Here is a 26,239-nt window from a genome sequence, read left to right as displayed (position 1 = left end):
TTATTTGTTTTTTAATACATTGTTCCTGAGTATGCATATATGTTTTAGAGATCAAAACGGTAGCTGAGACAATGTTGCCCCAGAAATACCCGCTGTGTAAGCAGATGAAAACAGCATGAAATGGAAAAATGTGGTTTTAGCTGATGGGGTAAAAGATTTCATGTGAAATGAAGGTGGTATGATTTTTCACTGTTTGAATAAAAAGATACAATTGGTTTCCTGCAGGCCATGCTAAGGAATATGTTTACAGAATTTCCCTAAGATACAAATGTACACAAGGAGCATCCTTAGAAATGGCAGCACTTAAAGGGGTTTGTGACTTAAATAGACAAAAACATATTCTGAGAAATCTGACAAAAGTGGACAGAAGTTTAACACAAACAACAGAGCCCAGTTGGCTGTAGAAGAAAGAAAAAAGCCTTTTGCTTGGAGGTTATTTCACTTTATTCTAAACCTTAATTAAAAGCCTTTCTTCACCAAAGCAACAGATGAATGTGTGTGTGTTCCTCTTAATCAATAATGTTCTTAACATGTTCTGTAAATGACACTCATTGGAGGTTCAAGAACCTCAGCATATTGAATAGAATGAGCTTGAGTCATGCAGTACAACTGTAGGAGTCCAAGCTACTCGGGACAAGGTCTGACAATGAATTGTTAAGGACATGAATTAGCATCTGTATAGGTCTGCCATTCAAGAGGTTTCCCACAGTAACTGAATAAAATACATGCACATTTAATATGCAGAGACATTATTTTCATATCTTCATCCTTGAAGCTGTTCTCTTCTCAATAAAGCAGCAAATGCTGTAGCCTGCAGGGCCATTTGCAAGGTACTGAATAGTCCAAATACATGTCATCCAGTTATCCACTGAATTTGAACAAACCTATAAAGTAATAGGTTTGTTTTCAGAGTAGGTGTGCTCAGTTCTTCAGTTCGTACTTTTCTGACGTAAAGAGAAACTGTGTGAAAGAAATACTGAACCTCAACAAAAAGATCTGATATACTTTATGCAAAACTCTATTTTCCATTTCTGGACACAAAGACGTATTAATTCATGCTTTTAACTATCAAGACTCCTTTTCTCCTCTTTGATGTGTCGACATATCATGTCCATTTCTAGGTTTATATTAAATTATTATAACTCAAAGCTTAAAGTCTTCATCTGTTATATTTAGTCAGGTCTGAAACATGCTGATTCATTAGGTGATTTTAAGTTCAATATCAACCGACTGCTGTCTGGAAATAATCTCTCATCAAACTTCAGTTGGTTTTTTACTATTGTGTCTTCTCTTTTATCATGTGGCCAACTGCATATTGTCCAAAAATGTTCCGCTGCCCTATTTGGCTCATAGACCCAACCATGAGAAGCAAAGCTCATTTTTCTAGGTTTTGGGGAAGTTTTACAAACAAGAAACCACAATGGAATAAAAATTCATAATGGCAAGAGCAAAGAGTGACCTTGTTTGCAGGTGGGGGTTTTCCATCAACAGTTGCAGGGGATTTGTTCACTGTAATTTTGCAGTGGTCATTTTAGGCATTTCTGTTAAAATATTAATGGAAGCTATGGAAACAAACAGAGTAATAGTTATATTTCACTTGGTTTTAGAATGAAATGATCAATATGTTACCACACAAGCATGAAATATACAAAAGAGAGTAAACTCGTTCATTGTCCTGCTCACCTCAACCATTACATTGGCAGGATTTCACAATAAAATCTCCGGCTGTTTTAAAATTCTGTACTTTTCAGAACACTTTACAATTTATTCAAAGTGTCAATTCTTTCCTTCCCCTTTCTTCTTATGCACTATTGGTCTGCATTAGCATGGGTCTTTTTTTCATCTCATGATCTTACACATTAACTGCTTTTTCCAATCCCCTCATGTTTCTACATTTCTCTCATTTTTTCCTGAAACAGCTCTGTTAGAGGTTGTACATGCCAGTAGAGACTGCTTGGTGGCCGGAGACTCGTGCTCGAGTGATGAGACTTGTAGTCCACGTCTTCGTACTTTGCGCCAGTGTGTGGCAGGCAATGGCAGCATGAAACTGGGCCCGGGCGCCAGGAGCCAGTGTGCCAGTGCAGTGTCTGCTCTGCTGTCCAGTCCTTTACATGGCTGCCAATGTAAACGAGGAATGAAGAAGGAGAAGAACTGTCTAAGCATCTACTGGAGTCTGCACCAGTCTATCATACATGGTATCTAACACACACACACACACACACACACACACACACACACACTATCTGAACCAAAATGTGTTTCTCGTTATATGTATACATTTTACAGCGTGTAAACTGGTGGCTTTGCCATTTTGATGGAATAAAATGAAGGTTGGGCGTAACAACCATTTGCCTGTTTGTCAGGTAACATGTTTTTAGCATACATTACCTATGTGGAGCAATGAAATACATTTATGTTTGGAAGCCACCCAGGCTGTGTACATGCCCTTGTTTATAGACCTACGTATGGCCAGAATTTAGTTTCTGTGGCATGAAAGCATATTCTTACCACCTGCAGAAACAATTGGTTCTTGGCTTTTTAAAAACACAACATTATGATGAAGCAAAGAAATAATTAAGAAAATTGTCAAGCATTCAAAGTCATACGTAATTTATAGATAAATTAGCATCCAGACCGGTTAGCTTAGCTTATAGAATATCACTTAAGCACTTCAGCCATTTCATTTTTTTTCTATATTTTTTAAATGTTCTTTTTTTGCTGTTGTTTTTTCGGTTGTCTACCAATCTCAGGCAGAGACAGTGTCTCCCAGGAGGTGGTGATCAGAAGTCACGACTAATGATAATAAACACTGTCAGCATTGATGTATATATGTACATGAGAGTCCATTGATAAATACAAAAGAATGATCAGAATAAAAGAACAGGCTTTGAACAGATTATCTTTGGCTAAAATGGATAGCAGGAATGTATATGTGGCCAGTATGGACTATGTCAGATTAGAGCCTGACCAATACTGTTTGTATGGGTGCATATGCAGATCTAGAGCGTTAAAAAAAAAAAAAAAAAAAAAAAAAAAAAAATTGTAATCATACACCAGCCAATACTCTGCTACCCTCTTGACACCCTATGCCCTCATATGGACCTTACATTTGGTTTTTCTGCACCTTATAATTCATTCTACTCAGTGTTTTATCATTTGTTACATTGTTACTTAAAAAACAACAACAACAATTTACGTTAATGCTTAGTTTCAATACTTAACATATTTGGAATAGCTAGGTGAAATTTAAAATGCGTTGTGAAGCAGAGCTCGGGTCACAGGCTGTTATACCGGATAAACACAGATCATGTTAAAGTTACATTGAAGTAAAGGGAAAATAATGAGATATTTATTAACTTTAAAGCAATGTTTTTGCAACCTAATTGGAAACTTACTACAAAGACACTGCATGACTTTTCACCACCGTCCGCTTTGCTGTGATAGTATCGTATGTGGTGTGGGCAGTGCTGAAAGGTACAGCCAGCAATAAAGTCGAAGGCACTCTGCTGGGTAACCTATGAGAGAGAAATTTTAAATGAAATGCAATTTATCAACATTAGATTCAGTAAAAAGAAAAAACAGACATATTGGATAACATACACACTGATGCTTATTTATCTGTGAAAGGCCAATAGAGGCTCATATATCAGTTGCGCTGTTCATCAAACAACATGGCACAGCAGAAAATCAAAGCAAGAAGCAACAGGCTGAGGAGGATAACAGACAGAGGAGCACTCTCCTACTGAAAGGCTGGTTCCAGTCTTCTCATGGCTCCCCAAGGAATACTTTGTCACTGATAATAGATAGATTCCAGACATTTGTAAATAAAGTGAACTGTTCTCAGTGTCAACCTAAACAATTAATCAAGAATCAGTTATTTTGAGGCACCGTTAAGAATGCAACTAGTGTTCATATTTCATGAAAAGGTCTACAGGAAGTGTGTGGCGGAAAATTAAATTGTGGCCAGAGGCTGTAAGCAAGCCTGTATAAGAGGACTGGATTACTGGGGGATTCCACATGTGGTGTACAATAAAGTATATCATTTGTTATTTATGTTCATAGATGTTATTATACTTACCCCCATTCTATTTTCTGAAAACAAAGAGCACCATGAGTGTTTAAAAATACCGCAATGTCGATATAAATATAGATATGAAACCCTTTTTAGGTTGAGAAATGTTTGGATTATACATGTGGCTACAGAAACGTAAATGCCAGCATTGGCGAGTGGGTTGAAAATAACACAATAACCCTGACAAATGAATAATAAGCTGAGGGAATGTGTGTGTAATTTATGACTGAGTGAACTGGAGTCTCAGTGACTAAATAAAAATGACTACATGCCATTATTTGTGTTTCTTGAGATTTAGATAAACTGTAGTGCCTACTGAAGCCTTTATTCCTAACTGTGTGTTGTTTTTTTCCCCAGGACTCAAGCTGGTGGAGAGTTACCCTTATGAGACAGTGGAGAGGGATTACAACTATGTCCGCTTGGCCTCTATTTCTGCTGGCAAGTTCACCAACCTTCATTAACTTTCACCATATTGTAAACCCCTTTACCCTTTGAAGATGTTTGTGTTCTATTAAGTATACAACATTACGCCAAAGCCTTTTCACTGTAAACATGCCCAATATAAACATTCACATCTCAGACTCAGCTGAAATAACATAATCCATGAACGTCAAAGCATACTAATGGAGGCATTTTTTGATACTACTGTCTTAAAATAAGTGACTATTCCAAATCTGGCCTATGAAAAGAACATACTAGCTTAATATAACACCGAATGACAACAGACTGAACTAAATATCCCTTATCAAATGAGGCAAAGTTTTATTTAAGAACAGCTGAAATCAGGTTTTGATACTGATGTGGTCATTGTTATCAAGAGCCAAAGCCATGTTTTGGCTCTACATTATATGAATCTGCTGGGAATGGGACTGGAACCAACACAACAAAACCAAATTCATAAATAATGAACACAAGTAGCAAATGTTTATGTTAAAAACTGGGACCAAATATTTGGCATTTAGCCCAAAAAAAGAACTAAAAATAAATCAGTTATTAAAATATTGCTGACTTTTCTCCGTTGACATTTCATAAACTGCACCGCTGTCTTCATCTAGTTTGACCAGAGGACCTGCCAGCTTTAAAAATATATATATGTAAACAAGCTTATCACTCATCTCTGAAGTACACAACTCACAGAGGTCAGCTCACTTCCACATTTCCCAACATAAATCCCAAAGGCTCATTCACAAATTGTCACAAAGTAGCAAAAGCTGCAATCACTGTGCTGTTCATTTCAGTGGCAGATCTACACAGAAATATTTGATATATATTTATTAGTTCAGTCGTCATATATTACGAGCAAAAAAAAAATAACACTCTTCAATAATAATAATAATAATAATAATAATAATAATAATAATACTAATACTAATAAATCACTGAACAGGCTCAGTAGTCCCTATAATTATGCCCCGCCTATATTCTTATCATTAACAAACATCAACAAACAGAATAATGAATTGCACATTTTTATGCACATATTAACATCATTCCACAATTTAATCCCAACAACAGAAATAAATCTTTGTTGAATCTCTTTCTTTGCTTTATTATAATAAAATAGAAAAAAAATCTCTCAAGTCAAACTTAATCTCCCACACTGAGAAAAACCTTCACACGCAGTTTGAGAGTACCTTAGATTTAGCTTGAACTTAATTAGCATTGTTTAAAAAAAACAAAAAAAACAAAAAAACACACACACACCACAACAACAACAACAACAACAACAACTTTCATTTGTTTGCATTTAATTTAAACCAGTTTCATCATATCGAACCTGAGAAACAATGGCTCAGTGTGATCATAATATCCAGACTTGTTAATGACCCCTATTACTCTTTTTTTGTAACATAACTATTGGATTTATTGTTTTGAGGGTCATGCCCCACAGTTCCACACAGTAAGAAAAAACAGGAAGCATAAGTGAACAGTAACTTATATGCAGGGCATTATAATCCAACACATCCTTAGTTAAAAAAAACAAACAAACTCCTAATGATTTTGATATATTTTACCTATAATATAATGAAACATGTTATGTTTCATGTTAATTTATAATTAGTCATGACATCTAAAATTTTACCTCAGACTCTTAATTTTAGATGTCAAAACCTTTAATTCAATATTACATTAGTATAACAATAGTGTTCTGATGCAAAAGATAACTTGTTACAATAAGTTTGTGTACCTGTGCTATTGGATGTTACATACGACTGAAGATTTACAGTCACCATGAAATAAGAAATGGAAGATGAGATCTTGTAAAGTAAAAGATAAAAAGTAAGTAGTTAAAAGTCTGATAGTGAAGTATTTTAGCTGTTGACAAGCATTTCAGTCTTGTCTAAAGCAAAGGACATGGCAACTCAGAAATCACTTTGCATTTAATTCAGGTTTTTTTTAAGCACCAAATCAGTAAAACAAATACTCCAAGGCGCTTTATGTCGTAAGTTAAGGACTCTATAATAATACATTAAAATTCTTTACTGTTCTCTGGTAATACCTTATTTAACCTACTTTGTGGAGGTGTGGGTAAATACATGTAAACGTTCTGGTGTACATTCTGCAGAAAAGTAACAAGAATTGCACGTCTTACTGGGTTTTGTGAAAGCACAATTTTTCTTTTCTTACTGTCATGTTTAAATTCTGCGACCCTGTGGAATTCAAATTAGAAAAAAAAGGAACAATTGAGTGTTCATAATTTTTCTGTTGGGCTGGGGGACGGGGTACAATTTAAAAGGCAAATTAAATTCAAAGATTCACAATATTCAGATTAAAGGAGCGCATCTCAGTTATGATAGGGCCAGAGGCAGGGTAGACCCTGGACAGTTCTCCAGTCTGTCACAGGGCTAACAGAGTGACAGACAACCATTCACACACTCATTCATATCTATGAGCAATTTAGACAGACCAGTTAACCTAACCCTACTAGCTGCATGTCTTTGGACTGCAAAGGGGAGAATCCAGACAAACACAGAGAAACATTCAAACCTCACACAGAAAGGCCCTGGCTCGATTTGCACCTTCAGGACCTTCTGATGTGAGGCAATAGTGCTAACCACTGCGCTCTACCAAATATGAAACACTTTAAAAAAAAAAAAAAATTTTTCTCCAGTAGAAGGTCATAGAGGGGTGTTAAATATGTTAAGAGTTGAAATAAAGCAATCAACCAATCATTCAAAATTATGACATTGTGCTATGTTCAAAGCACTGAAGGCCAGACTCTTCGTCTGATGCTCCTTTTGTTTTTCTGATAGTCAAAAACAAGTCCCCCATTTTTTGTTTACACACACACTTCCTCCTTAAACCTGATGTTCAATTCCAAACTCCTTATCTGATGTTTTAACAACAGGAGATTACATCTCATCAGGATGAATTGGTAAACTAGTACATGCTTATGTTCTCATTCACATACACACAAAACCTCTCGATTAGTTTTCTGTTGAAACCTTGTCACTAACCTTACTTCCGTCCACAGACTCTGATGTTGGCATGACAACTGTGAATCGCTGCCTGGATGCAGCCAAGGCTTGCAATGTGGACGACTTGTGCCAGAAGCTCCGCACAGAATATGTCTCGGCTTGTATCAAACCCACTGCCAAGTCAGGCCTGTGCAACCGGCCCAAATGCAATAAGGCCCTGCGCAGGTTCTTTGACCGTGTTCCTGCTGATTATACACATGAGCTGCTCTTCTGCCCATGTACGGACACAGCCTGTGCAGAGCGTCGAAGGCAGACCATTGTGCCCAGCTGCTCGTATGAAACGGTGGATAAACCCAACTGCATTGCACAGATGAGGATCTGCAAAGCTGACTATGTGTGCAGGTAGGAACAGAAGTAAATACGTAATAATAGACTAATAACAGACTCCACTTGGCAAATGTATAAGATAAGATAACCTTTATTAGTCCCACACGTGGGAAATTTGTTTTGTCACAGCAGGAAGTGGACAGTGCAAAAGTTATGAGGCAAAAATTAGAATACAATAAGAATAAATACAGTACACAGCTGTACAGAATAGAATAAAATAAAATACTATATACAGTAGAATAAAATAAAATAAATATACAATAAGATAAAAATAGAATACAAATACTATATACAACTGAGTAAAAATACAACGATGACAGAAAGGATTATTGCACTTAGTGTTATTGCATATGTATGGATGTGTGTGCTTGATCAGTTAAAGTCTTTATTATTTAGTATGCATCAAAACATAAAGGAGGTTTGCTTGCATCCGTAAATTATTTATATAATATCAACATGTTATTGGTTTCTCCTTACAAATATAATTTTTCAACAGTTTTTTCAGTTTTTGGGAAATAAATAACCAGCAGATATAATCAGACACCTCCCCAGTGAGGTCACGGTTGTACTTCTTGTTCTGCTTTGGAGCCAGGACCAGTTTTTCACCTGCTACAGGTTCTGGCTAGAGGGTAATTCAAGCCTGAAGTAAATTTTCCAGGGCAGAACAAGACTAACATCACCAGCTACTGAAGTTAGAGTTTCTCTCTGGAGAAGGTAGCTGGTGAGAAAGCAGGAAACGGAAAGGACTGAACAGCAAAAACGACTCTTTCAAAGTAAGAGCGAGGGTATTACCAACTAGTTAATCAATTGCAGATGGCATTTTCTCCCAGAAGAAGAAAAAAATAAAAGTTTCTAAATGCAGCCTTCTTCAGCAACCTGCATGAGTAAAAGTTTTTTGTTGGAAAGCATTTATCACTATGCATCTTATTTTGATACAGCAACACACGGCACTAAGATAATTGTTTACTCCAGCTTTGATATTGCTAAATACTCTAGTTTCTCTTGTTTTTCTTGGATATAGATTTTACTTGTATTCTCCATACATATTTAGGCCAGTGCTGTTCAATCGTATGGCTCTTTGAAACTAAATAAACAGCCACTCAATCAACAAAATGGCCTGCTGTTTTACCCTAAAGCTTTGTACCACCAGTGGTTAGAACACCCCAGAGAGCCTGTTGGAATAACACATTAAATATTTAGCACAGATAAAGAGCCAGATGGATCAGAGTCATCACTCATTGCTATCTCTGGTCATGGCCATTATTTTTTCCACAGCCCCATTAGACTCAGAGGGCTTTACTAATGATCCCAGGTCTGGGGAATGAAATATATTACTCTTCTATCACTTTCACATTACAGCTCAGTGCTTTCACTCTTCACCATGGCCTGCAATATTTCTTTAATGTTGGAGCAGCAAACTCTTAATTAAATGACTGAGTTATAACTTAAGTTACTTAGAGTAAGAAATGATATGTAAAAATGAAATCAGCAAACCTTTTAGATAAAAATGTAGAGTTCTGTTGTGTTCTTCCTAACTAGTATGCATTTTGTGTTTTTATAGGTCTCGTCTGGCACAGTTTCAGTATGACTGTGAACCGTCCAAAACATCTGCCAGTGGCTGCAAGCAAGAGAACTATGGAGCCTGCCTCCTTGCCTACACAGGGCTTATAGGTATGTGAACATCTGGAATGTAACACGGAGAGCGAAAACACACAGTCGAAAACATAAAATCACCACCTGTAGGAGGAAAAAGACAGTATGTAAGTGACGCTGTGTGGCATATGTTGGGAGAGAGAAGGAAAGAGAAAACTGTGCAGCCTTAAATGCACCGGAATGAGCAAAAGCTAGCTAGAAGCTAAATTAATAAATACAGAACAGGTTAAGATTGAGTGGGAGAACGAAAAGACAAAGTTCAGCTTGGTATAAGATGGTATAAGTATAAATATCTCTCATTGCAGAAAAAACTGAAGCTCTTTATGCAGAGTGAGGTTTAATCTGTTTTATAACAGGTGGCAAAAGAAAAAGAGCAGGTAGAGCAGACATTTCTTTTCCATGCACTGGAAAGAGGAGCTAACCTAATGCATTTCAAGAATCTCAAATGGTGCCCCTCAGCACAAACACACACTTGGCGTTTTCATTCTTGTCTTGTATTTATTAAAGTACTTGAAATCCCACCAACACTATGTTGGGGGGCGCGGGGGGAACAGAAAACAATCTCAATGCCAGAGACTTCTGTGACCTAAAAAAGAGAAAATTGGAGCATTTTTCAGCATCACTCTATTATATAATATGACTGCAGCTAATCTAACCTGTGGTGTTATAATATTACCATGCTTTTACATCAGGTCAGTGTATAGGGAATGCAGAGTCCATTAAGGCTTCAGAAAATAATGCATCATGATTACAGTGTAACAACTCAAAAGCAATGCGCATTTAATATTGATTGACGGCTGGCGCTGTCTCTCTGCAGGAAGTACAATAACTCCCAACTATGTTGACAACTCCACGTCCAGCGTAGCCCCATGGTGCTCATGCTCAGCCAGTGGGAGCCAGAGAGAAGAGTGTGAGAATTTCCTGGGATATTTCACAGACAACATCTGTCTCAGTGAGTGCTACCTTTTTACTCTAATGTCAACAAAGTAGTGCACAGACTCAGGTTTTTGTTGTAGGATTGTGTTCATTTAGAGATATTTGGGAATAAATCATTAGACTATGCTGTTGGCAGCCTGTGGTTCAAAAGAAAGGGTTAATGCGCCTTTTTTGTAAGTTTTGGTTTATAGATTAACCCTTGCCTGTGTAATGTCAATATTTTTGTTACTCTGCCAACATTTGTGTTATTAAATCAATACAACCACAACCATCCATCCATTCTCTTCCGCTTATCCATGTCAGGGACTTGCTGGCGCTGAAGCATTTCCCAGCCGCCACGTGGCGAGACGCGGGGTACAACCATAGCAGTTTATGGATGTTTACTTTTTCTCAATGGCAAGCATTGGAGACCACATGTATGGTTAATATTTAGAATTTACCGCTGTTAAAACACATGTATGTACAGAAGTGATACTCGTGACAAAATGTAATGAAAAAAGAAAAATCAATCATAATCAAGATATACTGTAGGCAGAAAGAAATATGTTTATCTTGAACAAATATAAATGAAGGAAGGTTTTCTGGTAACTAACTGTTTACTTCTGTGAAACTGACTAGATTATTGCCACTCTGGAAAACAAATAGCCCGTGTCTGCTGATCTATATGACACATGAGGGACTATTTTGCTGTGTCTTGCATATGTATTTCCTACACTTGATGAAAGTATACTGTGACTGCCTGCCCATTTTGTTTTGTCACACATTGCAGCTCTTATATATTTGTTGTCACTGGATCTAGAACAGAATTTAGAACAGGGAACATTTCTTGATGAATTTTAGTGGCATCTGGGATGAAAAGTTCTTAATCAGATTTGAGGTCCTGGTCATGGTTGCACCATGCTGGCAGTTCTGCGGGGTCGCTCATTCCTTGGGGAAGAAGGCCAATCAATTTCAACAGTTTTCTCTCCTTGCTGGTGTTGGGCTTGTTCTCGGCATAAATTATGGTCAAGCTCATCCTTGTCATATGCATTGCTATACCTTAAACGGTTGAGCACAGGGGTGTAATTTCCAGGGGGGTTAGGGGGGTTATGACCCCTCCAATATAACTCCCTCAATAAAATTATGAATTATTTTGCATAAATAGGCTGTTGATTTTCTTTCCTAATTTCAGGTATTACCAGCAAAATAGTTGCATGTTTAATCATCTGGCAATTTACCCAGATTGTTACACCCCGGCCTAGGCAACCGGCGTGCAACACAGGGAAAATAAAAATAAAGGAAAAAAACAAAACAAAAAAAACTACTACGGGTCTCCACAAAAAAATCCCAAAACGAAAGTATCAACAACTATTTACATCAAAGCAAACTAAGCCATTTATTTACATCAAAACACCAAACTATTTACAACCAGGGGGGAAGATCGCCAACCTGACAAACTGAAACACAGGGCTTAAATACATAGAGGGAGCAATCAGGGAATGGACAACAGGAGGGAAACACAGCTGGGGCAAATCAGAACTGACGAGACAAGGAAGCGTAAACTGAACACACTGAGATAAGACAGACTTTCAGAGTAAAGCAGGAAACACATAACAGTCACGCCTAAAACAAAACACTGACAACACCGAATCGTAACAAGATTTATTTATTTATTTAGACAGAGAGTTTGACTCTGCCCCAGACCATTTCCTATGGGTTACCCCCCACACACATACACTCCTTCCCCACCCTTCTAACTAGAGTTTACACTGTCCTATCCAATAAAAGCAAAAGGCCTTGCATTCATTATCTTCCAAATTCGCCTCTCTTCTACAATTTCTGAGTTCAAAATCTTTTCACTGTCTTGATGGATACACAGTAACACAGGCGAAGTGCTGCGTTCCACCACTGACTTGCAGTCGATTTGAGTAGTTCCCAAAAAAGAGGGTAAAGTGTGCAGGATGTACAGGATGACAGGTGTAAGTGCATGAAATGTAACACTGTTGGGAACTTGTGCAGGAAAATCAGGAGCAAAGATGAAAATGGACATGCATGCAGGTACACATACACAAACAAATACACCCTGCTCCATCCACCCACTCAGTGTTTACAGAATGAAGTTAGGGGTTAAACTTCAGGGAGACTTACTGGGGATATTAACAATTTTGCTCATTTATATTTCATATTATATTCACTATATAGTACATTACTTTATGTGAAATTGAACTGCATCTGGCACAGGTAAAAAGACAGAGCCTGCAACTGTAGAGATGAAACAAATCCTGTTTTCCCAAATTGCTGGCTCGCTCTGATTTCTGTGGTTTCACATCCTTCCACTTAACTCCTGGTTGAGCAGTGTAATTTCATTTGTAAGATAAAACAGAAAAAATGAATTTTGTAATCAGTATAATTTTCACTGATAACCTGTAATACAGGACATTCAAGGGGCTTGATATGAAAACCAAATTACGCTCCATGGCAGGCATAATGATAGGATGGAGCTGTTGGGATTCAGTGAGAAAAATGTTTTCCAGCATACTTCATCACTGGCACAGAGAGAGATGTGTTTAAATCAAGGGTCTCTTTGTAAAATTCAGAGTGTGCCCTTTCTCACTCCCTCTGGTTCATTCTTTCATTTATGAATGAAACAAAACACTTTTTTAAATGTTGCACGATCATTTGCACTTTATGTGGTTTCTTGGTAATTCCACCTGCTCTTTCAGACAGTCACTTCTAACTGAATTATATGTAAGCAACCCTGTAATTATTAGCCTATTTAAAACTTATATCTTATTTAAAGAACTGATGGAAAATAAATGCTGTTGAAGATTTTGGAAATTTTTTAATTCCCCAGGTGTGTTAAAGTGATCAAAAAAGAGATAAATGTGCAAAAGCACTGTCTACTGACCAATCAGTGCTCAGGAAAATAATCACACCATTCTTGGAAGATCCCTCAGACCTTGGTGGGTAGGTAGAAAGACGCTTTTCTTTGCAAGCTCCTTTGACTACAATGACCTGGATGACTGAGAACCTTCACAGACATAAGATATCAAGGTCTAAAGAACAATAACATTACTTTAAAATTTCTAGTAGCCCAAGAGAAACAAACAAACAAACAAAAAAAGGGATAAAAATTGTGTCTAAGAATTTGTTTCTTGCTCACCTCTGAAAGAAAAAAAGAGTTTAGAAAAGGAGTGGGCAATTAATTTTCTCAAGGGGCCACATGAGAAATTGGGACTGCCCCGTGTGTCTTATGGAAGCTCTGGAAAACTAATAGTCCTTTCCTGCTTTAGATACTTGTAAAAACCTCTTTCTTAAAGAGAATCTTAAAGATTCTTTAAAGATCTGATTGATATCTGATCTTTAAAACAGAGCACCTATTTGTACTATACTATCTATACTATCAAATTAGCAAGTATAGGCTGCATTTGAACTTTGGTTTTATGTTTATTCTTTTAACTTATTCTTCATTGTTAATTTAAAGGTATTTTACACACATCTGTACATGCATTTAATCTGCCAGGTTCTCCTGTTATTTAAGAGGGAAACAATGCTGATACGTTTGTTGACTTACGTAGTGAGCATTTTGTTGTTTACCTTTATAAGATAACATAGGCCAAACTTTATTTTTATAGTGTTGCTAACCAAAGTGCTTGAAGCTGTTAAACTAAAGTACACTGACACACTCTTTGATTATCTGTAGCCATGTAACAAGGATGCTACAGCTTTCCTTGCAGAACTTGCTGATATTTGTTGAAATGTCTATATACAGGGAGTGCAGAATTATTAGGCAAATGAGTATTTTGTCTACATCATCCTCTTCATGCATGTTGTCTTACTCCAAGCTGTATAGGCTCGAAAGCCTACTACCAATTAAGCATATTAGGTGATGTGCATCTCTGTAATGAGAAGGGGTGTGGTCTAATGACATCAACACCCTATATCAGGTGTGCATAATTATTAGGCAACGTCCTTTCCTTTGGCAAAGTGGGTCAAAAGAAGGACTTGACAGGCTCAGAAAAGTCAAAAATAGTGAGATATCTTGCAGAGGGATGCAGCAGTCTCAAAATTGCAAAGCTTCTGAAGCGTGATCATCGAACAATCAAGCGTTTCATTCAAAATAGTCAACAGGGTCTCAAGAAGCGTGTGGAAAAACCAAGGCGCAAAATAACTGCCCATGAACTGAGAAAAGTCAAGCGTGCAGCTGCCAAGATGCCACTTGCCACCAGTTTGGCCATATTTCAGAGCTGCAACATCACTGGAGTGCCCAAAAGCACAAGGTGTGCAATACTCAGAGACATGGCCAAGGTAAGAAAGGCTGAAAGACGACCACCACTGAACAAGACACACAAGCTGAAACGTCAAGACTGGGCCAAGAAACAGGAAGAAGTCTGCATCCTTCAAGAAAAACATGATTTTCATGCAGGACAATGCTCCATCACACACGTCCAAGTACTCCACAGCGTGGCTGGCAAGAAAGGGTATAAAAGAAGAAAAACTAATGACATGGCCTCCTTGTTCACCTGATCTGAACCCCATTGAGAACCTGTGGTCCATCATCAAATGTGAGATTTACAAGGAGGGAAAACAGTACACCTCTCTGAACAGTGTCTGGGAGGCTGTGGTTGCTGCTGCACGCAATGTTGATGGTGAACAGATCAAAACACTGACAGAATCCATGGATGGCAGGCTTTTGAGTGTCCTTGCAAAGAAAGGTGGCTATATTGGTCGCTGGTTTGTTTTTGTTTTGTTTTTGAATGTCAGAAATGTATATTTCTGACATAGCTAAAACTAAAATAGCTACAACTAAAAACAAACTAAAAACTGCTTCCAAAAACATTCAGCTTTGATATTAATGAGTTTTTTGGGTTCATTGAGAACATGGTTGTTGTTCAATAATAAAATTATTCCTCAGAAATACAACTTGCCTAATAATTCTGCACTCCCTGTATATAATGTATATAATGCTTTTTTAAACTGTAACTCTCAGACACTCTCAGCTGACACAACATAAATTAGTCACCATTGCCATACATGTATTTGCATTATGTCTTTCTCTAGTCTCTTTGTTTTCCATGCAAATTTTTAAACTTCCTCTCTTTCCTTCATATTTTTATGACCTCTGCTCTGGAGTGTGAATAATGAATGTCCTTATTACTGACCCTGGCAAGCATATATCTATCACAGAACCTGTACACATTGAGAATATCTTTGGTATGTGTAGCGAGGTGAATCTTTGGCCAGTCTTTCCTCGGGCCCCCTGCCTAGAAAAGATACAGAGACGTCTCACAGTTATTTGGCCAGTGCAAACGGTCTAAGTGTTAATGAGGTCGATGTGGAGAGGCAGGTGCAGTTTGGATGCTTGAAGAGAATACTGAGTATTTTCGCCTTTCTTTTTTCCTTTTCTCCTATGCTGTCCAAATCCAAACTGGCCTTGGCCTAGGAGAACCTCTTATGCAAGATTTACAACGCAGAACAGGAGGCATCTGTCATGACTGAATAAGACATGAATGTAACTCAATGAAAACACCAAGGTGCTGCTGCTGAGGAATAGTAACGTTTTTTACTGCTATATCTAATGTTTCAGGTAATGCGTTCATGATGTTTGGAAGGGAATCAGACCAACAGCCGACTCACAGCCAGTACAGCACAACCAGCCAAGGCAGAAGAGAAAACAGCAGCACCACCTCTCCACCCGGAACCATAGAAACTATGAGGAACATTCTGGATACAATAATACCAACACAGGTGTGCAGTTTTCTCGTCATTCTTTTCTTGCATCTCTACAAAATCCCACGTTTAGAAGTGAACCATTGGCAAAACAACTTTCTCAGATGTGCAACATTGTAGGCTTCTGAAATTATTTTGTACAGGACTGAGACAACGACAGTGAGATTTGTTGCTGTCTGTGTTATTGTTTCAGCTGCTCATTTTCCGTATTCCAAATGGAATTTGTCTGATGAAAATGACATAAATCGTGTTAATATGACCATTTTTTTAAGGTATAAACATTTGAATTCACCTCCAAAAGTTGATTCTGTTCATCAGTATTCGTCACTCATCAGTCTGAAGCCGTCACTTGGATGAGTGACGAAACGTTTCTCCCACTGAAAACGCTTCGTCCAGATGAACAGGATCAACTTTTGGAGTTTTACTTACCTGGATGATTGAACATGCATCAAGACATTTGAATTCACCCTTATATAGGACCATCATGGGACACTTTTATAACTAATACTGCTGCTAATACTTGCATTAGGCAACACAATACTAGCCAGATAATACCCTAACCAAGCTGACATGGGGTGCTGATTAGGAAGTCTCGAAATAAGGTTTACCTTTTTGTTAATTCATTTCAGTGCAAATAAATATGTAGTGCATTTTAACTTCTGCATACACATACAGCACAATAGCAAGTTCACTCTCTTTATTCAGAATGAGAAGTATAAAAAATACTGTTTTCATTGCCAAGTGATGATCTGCGGCGCCTAGGTTAAATTTTATTCATAAAAATGTAAGTTGCACACATAAATATTCAATGGACCACTGCAGCTAGTCTTTGGCACATCCATGTGCACCAGGCTATGCATGTTCAAGGTCCAATGTAGCACTGCAGCCAGCCATTTTTCTTGGGGAGGACATTAAGTATAATACATTACAATATAATATATTACATTTTTGACTATGATCACCTAATCTGACACAGAAACCATTTCAAAACGCGATTGTGTGTGTGAGGGTCTTCTCACTGCATTTCAGCAGTGGAAGCAGCTCTTGCTTCCACTTTAGCTTTACTTCAGTCCTCACGGTCAACCACAAGCAAAGCTAAATTGTCCTTTTTATTACTTTTGTGAATATAGCCACATTACAAATCCCTAAACAGGTACAATAATAGAGATTCTAGTTATAGAAAGATTTTTGTACTTATGTACCATTAAGCTCTACATTTTTGCTCACTTGTCTTTAGGCTGAATCCTTTTCTCCCTTTCTCTATGTAAAAGCAAAGTTTAAAAGTATCATTAAGTTTGTCCTGTGATTATTGGTAGCAGCAGGAGAGAATGGCCTGGTACTTACAGCGTGTCTGTTTGAGCACTCAGACTGCTTTCTTACTACAAGTCTCATTTAGCCACACAGTTATGCAGCACTTTTATCTACGCCTTGCATTCACACACACACACACACACACACACACACACACACACACACACACACACACACACACACACACACCACTGTCTGTAGGAGAGTCCCAGCTGATAGGGTTTTTCACGGTGCAGCTTTAAACACATTTTTCACCCAAGTTGCTGCCTGTATTTGCATTGGGAAGTGCAAATTTGGGCTACATTGCTTCACTGCATAGCTTTTGTATACAATGATGATAACTAAAAACTTTACTTTGAGTGTCTTGTTGTGAAATAAGAAAATAAATATGTAAAAATTCAATGGGAGTGGAACAAGATGGATTTAAGTTAAAGTGGTTACTGAATAGTTTATATTGAGATGTACTTTAGGTAGAGATGTAGTACAGAAGCTGCAGAAGACTGCTGAATAGCAGGTTCCAATACAGACTAGACCAGGAGGTGGGGGGAAACAATCAAATGAGCACATCAGGTATGAACCACATTCTTTGAAATGTTTGTGTAGCTCCCACAAAGTCCAAGTATTTTAATTTTACTGAAAATGAAAAGAGAAATTTCAAAGGTGAAAGAGATAAATTTGTATTTGACGAGAGATGACACATATCTGTGTTTGGCACCTAATCACTAATCTGCTTTTATATGAGCAGTAATGACACATGAAACTCAAAGTGTTTACAACAATTAAAGAGATTGGAAGTCATGAAAAGATGAAAAGACTAACTTCCCTGTCTCTTTCCAGGTCTTGGGAAATGAATTACTGGTGGGCCACTCCACCATGTCATCTAACAGTCTCCTAAACGCTGCCTCACCTCACAGTCTAATGCTTCAAGCTGCCTTCAGCCTTCTGTTGCTACTCCTTCAAATCCTTATCAATGAACGCTAAAGAGCACAGGGGGCATGCCAAGGATTCTCCTAGTACCAAGCAAATGGGAGCACCTGTGCAGTTCAGAGGAAGTGGACCGTGTGGCGCTATTCCTCCCTCTAAATTTGTACAGCGATTCTGTTCTTCTATTTTTCTCTCTAAATAGTCCGGTTCCACCTGTCAGAGTTCTCATTCTGAGTGTGGGAGCCTTTGACAGACAGATGCCTGTCTGTGCATTTGTATATTATTGCGATCAAGCTGAGATGAAGTCAAGGTGCTGCTTCTGTGGACTAGCTAAGTTTTCAGCTCTCTGTGTATCTCTATTCAGTTATAATATAACAAATGTGTATGATATTTAGACATGAAGTATGTACTGTGAAGATTTGTATTACAAACAGAGGCTCTTGTTTAAATATGGTTCTGAAAAATGACTGGAGCAAACTTTGTATGTGCTCTGTGGATAAAGTGTTCAGAAAGCTGCTGTCTCTTCAACTGAGTGAAAGAGGACCATTATACCTGACCAATACTGGAACTGTCGAGCGACCAAGAGACAACAGAGCTGCATTTCACTCAGACATCCTGGACTAATGCACTGATTCCAAAAATGTCTAGCACAACTATCAAGAAGAGATGTGGCGAGAACATAAGAAAAACCTTGACATCATCATCATCTTTTCCATTGAAACTGTCCCTTTCTCAAACTCCCCAGCAACATTTCACTTTTTATCGTTAAAACCTCAGAAGCTGTTGATAGAAAATAGAAGTCCTTGGTCTTTATCAGCGAAGGTGACTTCTGGGACTTGAAAGGAAATAACCAGAGAAGCTGAGACTCTTTACCTGTAGCTGCTGTGCTTTGTGTTTGTGAGTGCAATGGCCCTTTGTTTCTCATTGTGTAAGTGACCATTTCTATACAGAGCTCTGAATTTTTGTGCCGGAGAACAAAGGGAATGGTTTTACTTATTGAGGTGTCACCTACACCAGTAGGGAGCCTGTTAGAGATTTGACAGTAATGAATGATTCAGTATTTCCTGTCTGGGAACATGCCAACCAGAGGAGTAGCAAATAAAAGTTCTCTGATCATTATGAATACATTTTGCTATTATTCAACCTTTTCTAATTAAATTAGCAATGTTTAATGCTGTTGAAGTTAACACTATTAGGTTACAATTTCACTCCATATTTTTTACACTCACCAGAGTTTGAGAACCACTGACAGCTAAACTAACAGTCATAAAACCTATGAGGTACTATCAAGTGATTATTTGAAGTAAGAATATAACAGGATTTACATAATAATTCAGCCCTTTTGACAAAGTCTGATCTGTCTTAAGCCGATAAATTGCTTCATATTGGAGATGCGCTTATATCTTGCTTCGAATTCCTTAACGGCTATTTGAAACTAATTTTAAAGGCATTCAATATACACTCAACAAAAATATAAACGCAACACCTTTGTTGCTGCTCCCATTCCCCATGGGATGGACGTAGAGACCTAAAATTCATTCCAGATACACAATATAACCATCCCTCCCAAACAGTGGTCACAAATCAGTCCAAATGTGTGGTAGTGGGCACATCTGCTATATTGAGATAATCCATCCCACCTCACAGGTGTGCCACATCAGGATGCTGATCTGACATCATGAGTAGTGCACAGGTGTACCTCAGACTGCCCACAACAAAAGGCCACCCTGGAATGTGCAGTTTTTTGCGCTATTGGGGGTCTGGGGACCCAGAACCGGTCAGTATCTGGTGTGACCACCATTTGCCTCATGCAGTGCAACACATCGTCGCATGGAGTCTATCAGATTGTCAATTGTGGCCTGTGGAATGTTGGTCCACTCCACTTCAATGGCTGTGCGAGGTTGTTGGATATTCGTGGGAACTGGTACACGCTGTCGTATACGCCGGTCAAGCACATCCCGAACATGCTCAATGGGTGACATGTCCGGTGAGTATGCTGGCCATGCAAGAACTGGGACATTCTCAGCTGCCATCTGCCCTGAACAATGTGAACCATGATTCATCCGTGAAGCGCACACCTCTCCAACGTGCCAGACGCCATCGAATGTGAGCATTTGCCCACACAAGTCTGTTACGGCGACGAGCTGGAGTCAGGTCAAGACCCCGATGAGGACGACGGGCATGCAGTTGAGCGTCCCTGAGACGGTTTCTGACAGTTTGTGCAGAAATTGTTTGGTTGTGCAAACCAATTGTTCCAGCAGCTGTCTGGGTGGCTGGTCTCAGACGATCTTGGAGGTGAACCTGCTGGATGTGGAGGTCCTGGGCTGGTGTGGTTACACGAGGTCTGCGGTTGTGAGGCCGGTTGGATGTGCTGCCATATTCTCTGAAACGCCTGTGGAGACGGCTTATGGTTGAGAAATGAACATTCAGTGCACGGGCGACAGATCTGGTTGACATTCCTGCTGTCAGCATGCCAATTGCACGCTCCCTCATTGCTTGTGGCATCTGTGGCATTTTGCTGTGAGACAAAACTGCACATTCCAGGGTGGCCTTTTGTTGTGGGCAGTCTGAGGTACACCTGTGCACTACTCATGATGTCAGATCAGCATCCTGATGTGGCACACCTGTGAGGTGGGATGGATTATCTCAATATAGCAGATGTGCCCACTACCACACATTTCAGAATCAGAATCAGAATCAGAATGGGTTTATTGCCAGATGTTGAGGTTTACAACATTAGGAAATTGCTGCGGTGCTTCAGTGCAGACAATAAGAATTAAAGTGCTATGTAGAAAGAAAGATATGTGCATGAGATATACATGAGATATATACATGAGAATAAGAATTATGAGTGCTACGTAGAAAGATATATACATGAGTGCAGGTGGTGATCAGTGCCAAACATGAAATGATGCAGTGACACAGCGTAGGGTCATGTGTTAGTGGCGGGGACAGTCATGTGGTTATTGTTCATGTGTCCAACAGCAGAGGGGAAGAAACTGTTCTTGTGGCGAGAGGTTCTGGTGCGAATGGACCGGAGCCTCCTGCCTGAGGGGAGCAGGTCAAACAGACTGTGTCCAGGGTGAGAAGGGTCAGCTGAGATCCGATTTGTGACCACTGTTTGGGAGGGATGGTTATATTGTGTATCTGGAATGAATTTTAGGTCTCTACGTCCATCCCATGGGGAATGGGAGCAGTAACAAAGGTGTTGCGTTTATATTTTTGTTGAGTGTATTAATTATACATACTTAAATAAGTTAATTATCTGAAAACTGTATTGATTTTTGCTGCACTTACTAGCTATTACCAACAGTAGATACAACTAGTGCTACATGTTACTGCCAAAGACCAAATAAGAAAATACAAAATTCACTAATTTACTATACCATCATAGCTGAACATGTTGCAAAACATATTTTTTTAAAAGGAAAGCCCTTATTCATAAGAGGCTCAACAGAGTAAACACACACACACACACACACACACACACACACACACACACACACACACACACACACACACACACACACACACACACACACACACACACACAAATTGCCGTGAAATGAGTATCATGAGTGATCCTTTTTTTTTTTTCCCTGAGAATCCTGAATAGCTTTGAAAACTGGAACTGCTGTAACGCTCAGCAGTAAAAGTAAAATCTGGCTGATTTGCTGATTTCTGCAGATAGTCACTATAAACATTCGTCCTTTACCAGTATTTACATTTTGCATTTGGTTTAAACAGAAAATTATCGGTATTCAATAAGCTGTGACATAAAATGCTGAATTATCTTGTTGTTAGCATTGTAAAAATTGCAAAATGAATGAAATTTGCATACATTTATGGAATATAACAAATGCCAACATGTTTTGGGGTTTTGTTGATTCACTGCATACAGCCGGCTAAATGAATGCCTGTTTGCTCATAATTGTGTGCAAAATGAAACATTTCCAAACACTGCCATGATAAAATTCAGTGTGCTTTTTACTAACACTCATGAGTTTAATCTTTGAATGGAAGTAAAGATCATTTACATCTAAATTAGAGACAAACTGATTTTTAAGACAGAAAGCAATGCCAATATTTCATGATGTTCTGATATAAATGAGTCAATTTTTTTCAGACACATATAAATGCTGATAGATATTGGTTAAGCAAATTGCTAATATCAACCAATAAACTGTTGTAGGCCTAATCCAGCTATTTATGTAAAAAAGAAAGAAAGAAATAAATTAGCAAGATTAGAAATATTCATTGTGCCTGTTGCCAAACCTCTTCAACAAACAAGACAACTTCAAATATATAAATAGCTATAAATTGAGTTAATTGTAAAGTTGAAATAAAGGTCATTCGACTGAACTTGCTATGGTGGAACTCTGCTTGCAGACAAAAATGGAGCTTGATAATCATTAGCTCAAGCTGATGATTATCAAGCGTCATGCACCATCTAACAAATTCAAAGTGTAGGTGTTGGAAATGCAAATATTATTGTTGCAGTTATATGTGGTAGTAAGTCCAAGACAGAATCAAAGTTCATAGTCATCCCCTGACTAGCTACTAAAAATAGCAATGGACTAAATTACCTTTGCAAACATTGCAAGCAAGACTGGGTACACACACACACACACACACACACACACACACACACACACACACACACACACACACACACACACGTAGGTAGTATGGTAGCTTTTATTAACCTGTATATGCCTCACATATGTCTACTTATTATTTTGAGGATTTGTTACACTATGACTAGGATAGTTCTGCTAATCAGAAGCTTGGTGGTTGGACCTCTGGCTCCCTTAGTCTCGTTGTATCTTTGGGTGAGACAGATGATTGAGGAAAATGATTCAAGTGCTCAAAAGAAGTAGAAAAGTAATAGTTATATATAATATTAAAATTCCAGTCTATTGGCCATTTTGGCTCAAAAATATCCCTTTTTGTCGGATAATTTGAAAACGTCTTAATGGCAACACATATTGTATTAAACAAATCTTTGGGAAAATTGTCAACACACAAAAATGAGACTAACTACTTATTTGACTATTAAACTTTCTTTGTGTTGTTTTGAATAATAAATGATTATTACTCTTAAAATGATACAAAGTTACAAGTTTAGTTATCCCTAATGCACTACTTTTTTCTAATTAATAACATAAAAATTCCCAAAGATATTAAAGATTAACATTATGGTTTGCAAAACCTATATGTCAATATTGACCCAGAACACCATTTCAACAGAGATTCCTAATCTGAAGAATTTTACTCTCTGATTAAATACAATTTAAAAAACAGTCACACATAGTAGAACTGCTGTACAATGTCATGTTTGCCTTTTTTCTACAGCACTTTTGTCCTTTTCTATGTCTTCTATGTCCGTGTTATTTTAAATAATTAAAAATAAACATAGCAGTTTTCCCTTAACGCAGAGATAAAAGAACGATAGGCTGGAAAGTTAACAAGGAGAAAAAAATAATCAGGTAAATCCAATTTGTACAAGACTCAGAGTTATGACTGCAGATGAAAGTCCCCACTTATGATAAAAAAATGTGGAGCCTACAAAGCTCTTTATCAGAACTAAGTGAAGAATACAACACTTGTTTGCATCATCGTGCAGTTACACCGTAGGAATGTATAATGAAGTCAGTGGAGTGACCTCCAACATAATGCATGGCAGTGAGGAACAATGCTCATTTTAAAATTAATGTGGATGATAAACAGATTGCTGTGATTATATCAGAACTGCTCAGCTGATTTATACCAGACTCATTACCTCATGAGTGATGCATTTTCATTTTCACTGTGCAGCGTCGTGGAAAAAACAAACCCAGTTTAGAATCATCTCTTATCCCTGATGACCCATAATGCAATTTGTCAAACTGGAACTTTACTTCTTGTAATATTGGTCCTTTAATATCCACGAGAAAATTAAAAAAAATCCTAAAGAAAGTTTAATGGAGCTCTGGAAATGTCAAATGCACACCTCCACATGCATAGAGCTTGCATGTTTACTCTTGCTGAGTTTGTCACAGGAAGGTTTTGCTAATAACATTGTTCCATATAGCATAGCTTGTTTTGCAGTCAAAAAGATGGTGGTTTCCATAAATATAAAGCAGTCCTACATTGACTTAAACACAATCTAGGATCCCACCGACAAGACCTTTCTGTGTAGGCAGTGAATAACTGAAAACTTATTATTGGACACTTTTATTTTTTTATTCGTTTATTTTTACATATAAAGATGGATTTTAAAAAAACAACTAATAAAAGATATTCAATGTATTTTGACAAATGCAGCCCACTTTTACTTTACACATAGTGTTTTCTATGTCCATGCAACCAAGGCTTGCTGGAAAGTGGCTGAACGTCAATCCCACAAACACTAGAAGTTGGCTAACTGAAACCAGAACGTTATAGTAGAGTGCTGCAGTGTGCAGTATAATAGAGATTAACTATAATTTAAATCATTTAGCATAAAAGTATAACATTGCTTTGGATGTTTAGCGTTCAAAGCAGTGTTTTATATTAAAGCATTCAAATCTACAAGTGGCCAGCTGTATCCTCGGGTGGGACGCTGGGAACTATGGGAACAATGGCCTGTCTGCAGCTTGTCAATAACAACAAGTGTTTAAGTGTACTTGGCACTAGGAGACCTTAGGTAACAGGCTGATGGCTGTTTGTCTTAATTGTAACATTAGACCTGAATTGGAATCAGATAGCAGAGAAAAAGACTGAGAGGTCTGCTTGGCAGACTGGGATGTCCTCTCACCTCTGACAGAAGTCGTACGCCATTCCAAGGGAGGCGGGAGACACTGAGTCTGGCTGAGCAAACGGAGGTGGTTTGGGCATCATTCTCGGATGCCTTCCATGTGAGCCATGTCCATGGGATGAGATGCCAGGATACACTGGGTAGATTGTGTCCTTCAACGGGACTCTATTCAGTTACATGAAAACCTATGTCCACCCTTCCTGCTTGCATAGGAATTAAGAGGGTAAACAGCAGACAGGGCTGCTAATAAAATGGATTTGATCAACTGATTAATCAGCAAGTGTGACCATAGTCCTCCCAGGACTGGGCACTCCAGCAAATGCTCAGAGAAACTGCAGATAAAACCCAAGAGCAAAGAGCTACAGCTCAAACTATACAGGCCTGTATAGCATGTTAAATGTTAAAGTTCATGAAAAGCTTAGAAAAAGCAGGTGGCCACATGCCACATGGTCAGAGTGTCAGAGTCCAGCCTGTGACCCTTTGCTGTGTGTCTTTCCCCTCAATAATGTTTTTTTTTTTTAAAAGATGAAACTAAATATAATATTTCAGCTATAGAGTGGCACAAGGCAGAGCTTAAAGATCTTTTGCCTACACTTGTCTTCACTGATATTATCAGTGGACAATCATGACAATGAGATGGATTATCTGATATCTGGACAGACAACTTATTGAAAAACACAATGACTTTATCTTAAATAAACTCCACTCTAGAACCTCTGTAGTTTACTTAAGTATTTAAATTAATGTCCATACTTTTAATTTAGGACATAAAAGTGATAATGAATTACTTGCAAATTAATTGTTACCTTTTTACACCAAGGAATTCATATCATATTCATTATTACCAATTACAGCAACTTGATACATTTGTAGTATGTGCTAAAATCCATTTGCTGCTCACTTAACACATTTCCAGGACCCCACTTGTGCCATACAGTGCCTATTGGAAACTAACATATCACTCTCACTCAGTGTTGGGGAGTAACGGAATACATGTACCGCCGTTACGTATTTAAAATACAAAATATGAGTAACTGTATTCCGTTACAG

General features: G+C 38.1%; 1 protein-coding gene across 1 annotated transcript in view; it reads left to right on the top strand.

Moving 5' to 3' along the window:
- gfra4b (GDNF family receptor alpha 4b) overlaps nt 1-19,914 on the top strand; it is a 57,522-nt gene extending 37,608 nt beyond the window's left edge. Inside the window, exons 3-9 of the mRNA XM_080901701.1 lie at nt 1,920-2,195; nt 4,430-4,510; nt 7,548-7,893; nt 9,440-9,549; nt 10,349-10,483; nt 16,034-16,194; nt 18,325-19,914. Coding sequence (XP_080757827.1) covers nt 1,920-2,195; nt 4,430-4,510; nt 7,548-7,893; nt 9,440-9,549; nt 10,349-10,483; nt 16,034-16,194; nt 18,325-18,468 — 1,253 coding nt within the window. The 3' untranslated portion in view covers nt 18,469-19,914. The remainder of the gene's footprint in view (nt 1-1,919; nt 2,196-4,429; nt 4,511-7,547; nt 7,894-9,439; nt 9,550-10,348; nt 10,484-16,033; nt 16,195-18,324) is intronic.
- The last annotated feature ends 6,325 nt before the right edge of the window (nt 19,915-26,239 follow it).

The sequence above is a fragment of the Rhamphochromis sp. 'chilingali' genome, assembly GCF_963969265.1.
Source record: "Rhamphochromis sp. 'chilingali' genome assembly, chromosome: 13".
Classification (NCBI taxonomy): domain Eukaryota; kingdom Metazoa; phylum Chordata; class Actinopteri; order Cichliformes; family Cichlidae; genus Rhamphochromis; species Rhamphochromis sp. 'chilingali'.
Note: the sequence above shows the minus strand (reverse complement) of the source record. Positions and strands in the feature narration are given on the sequence as shown.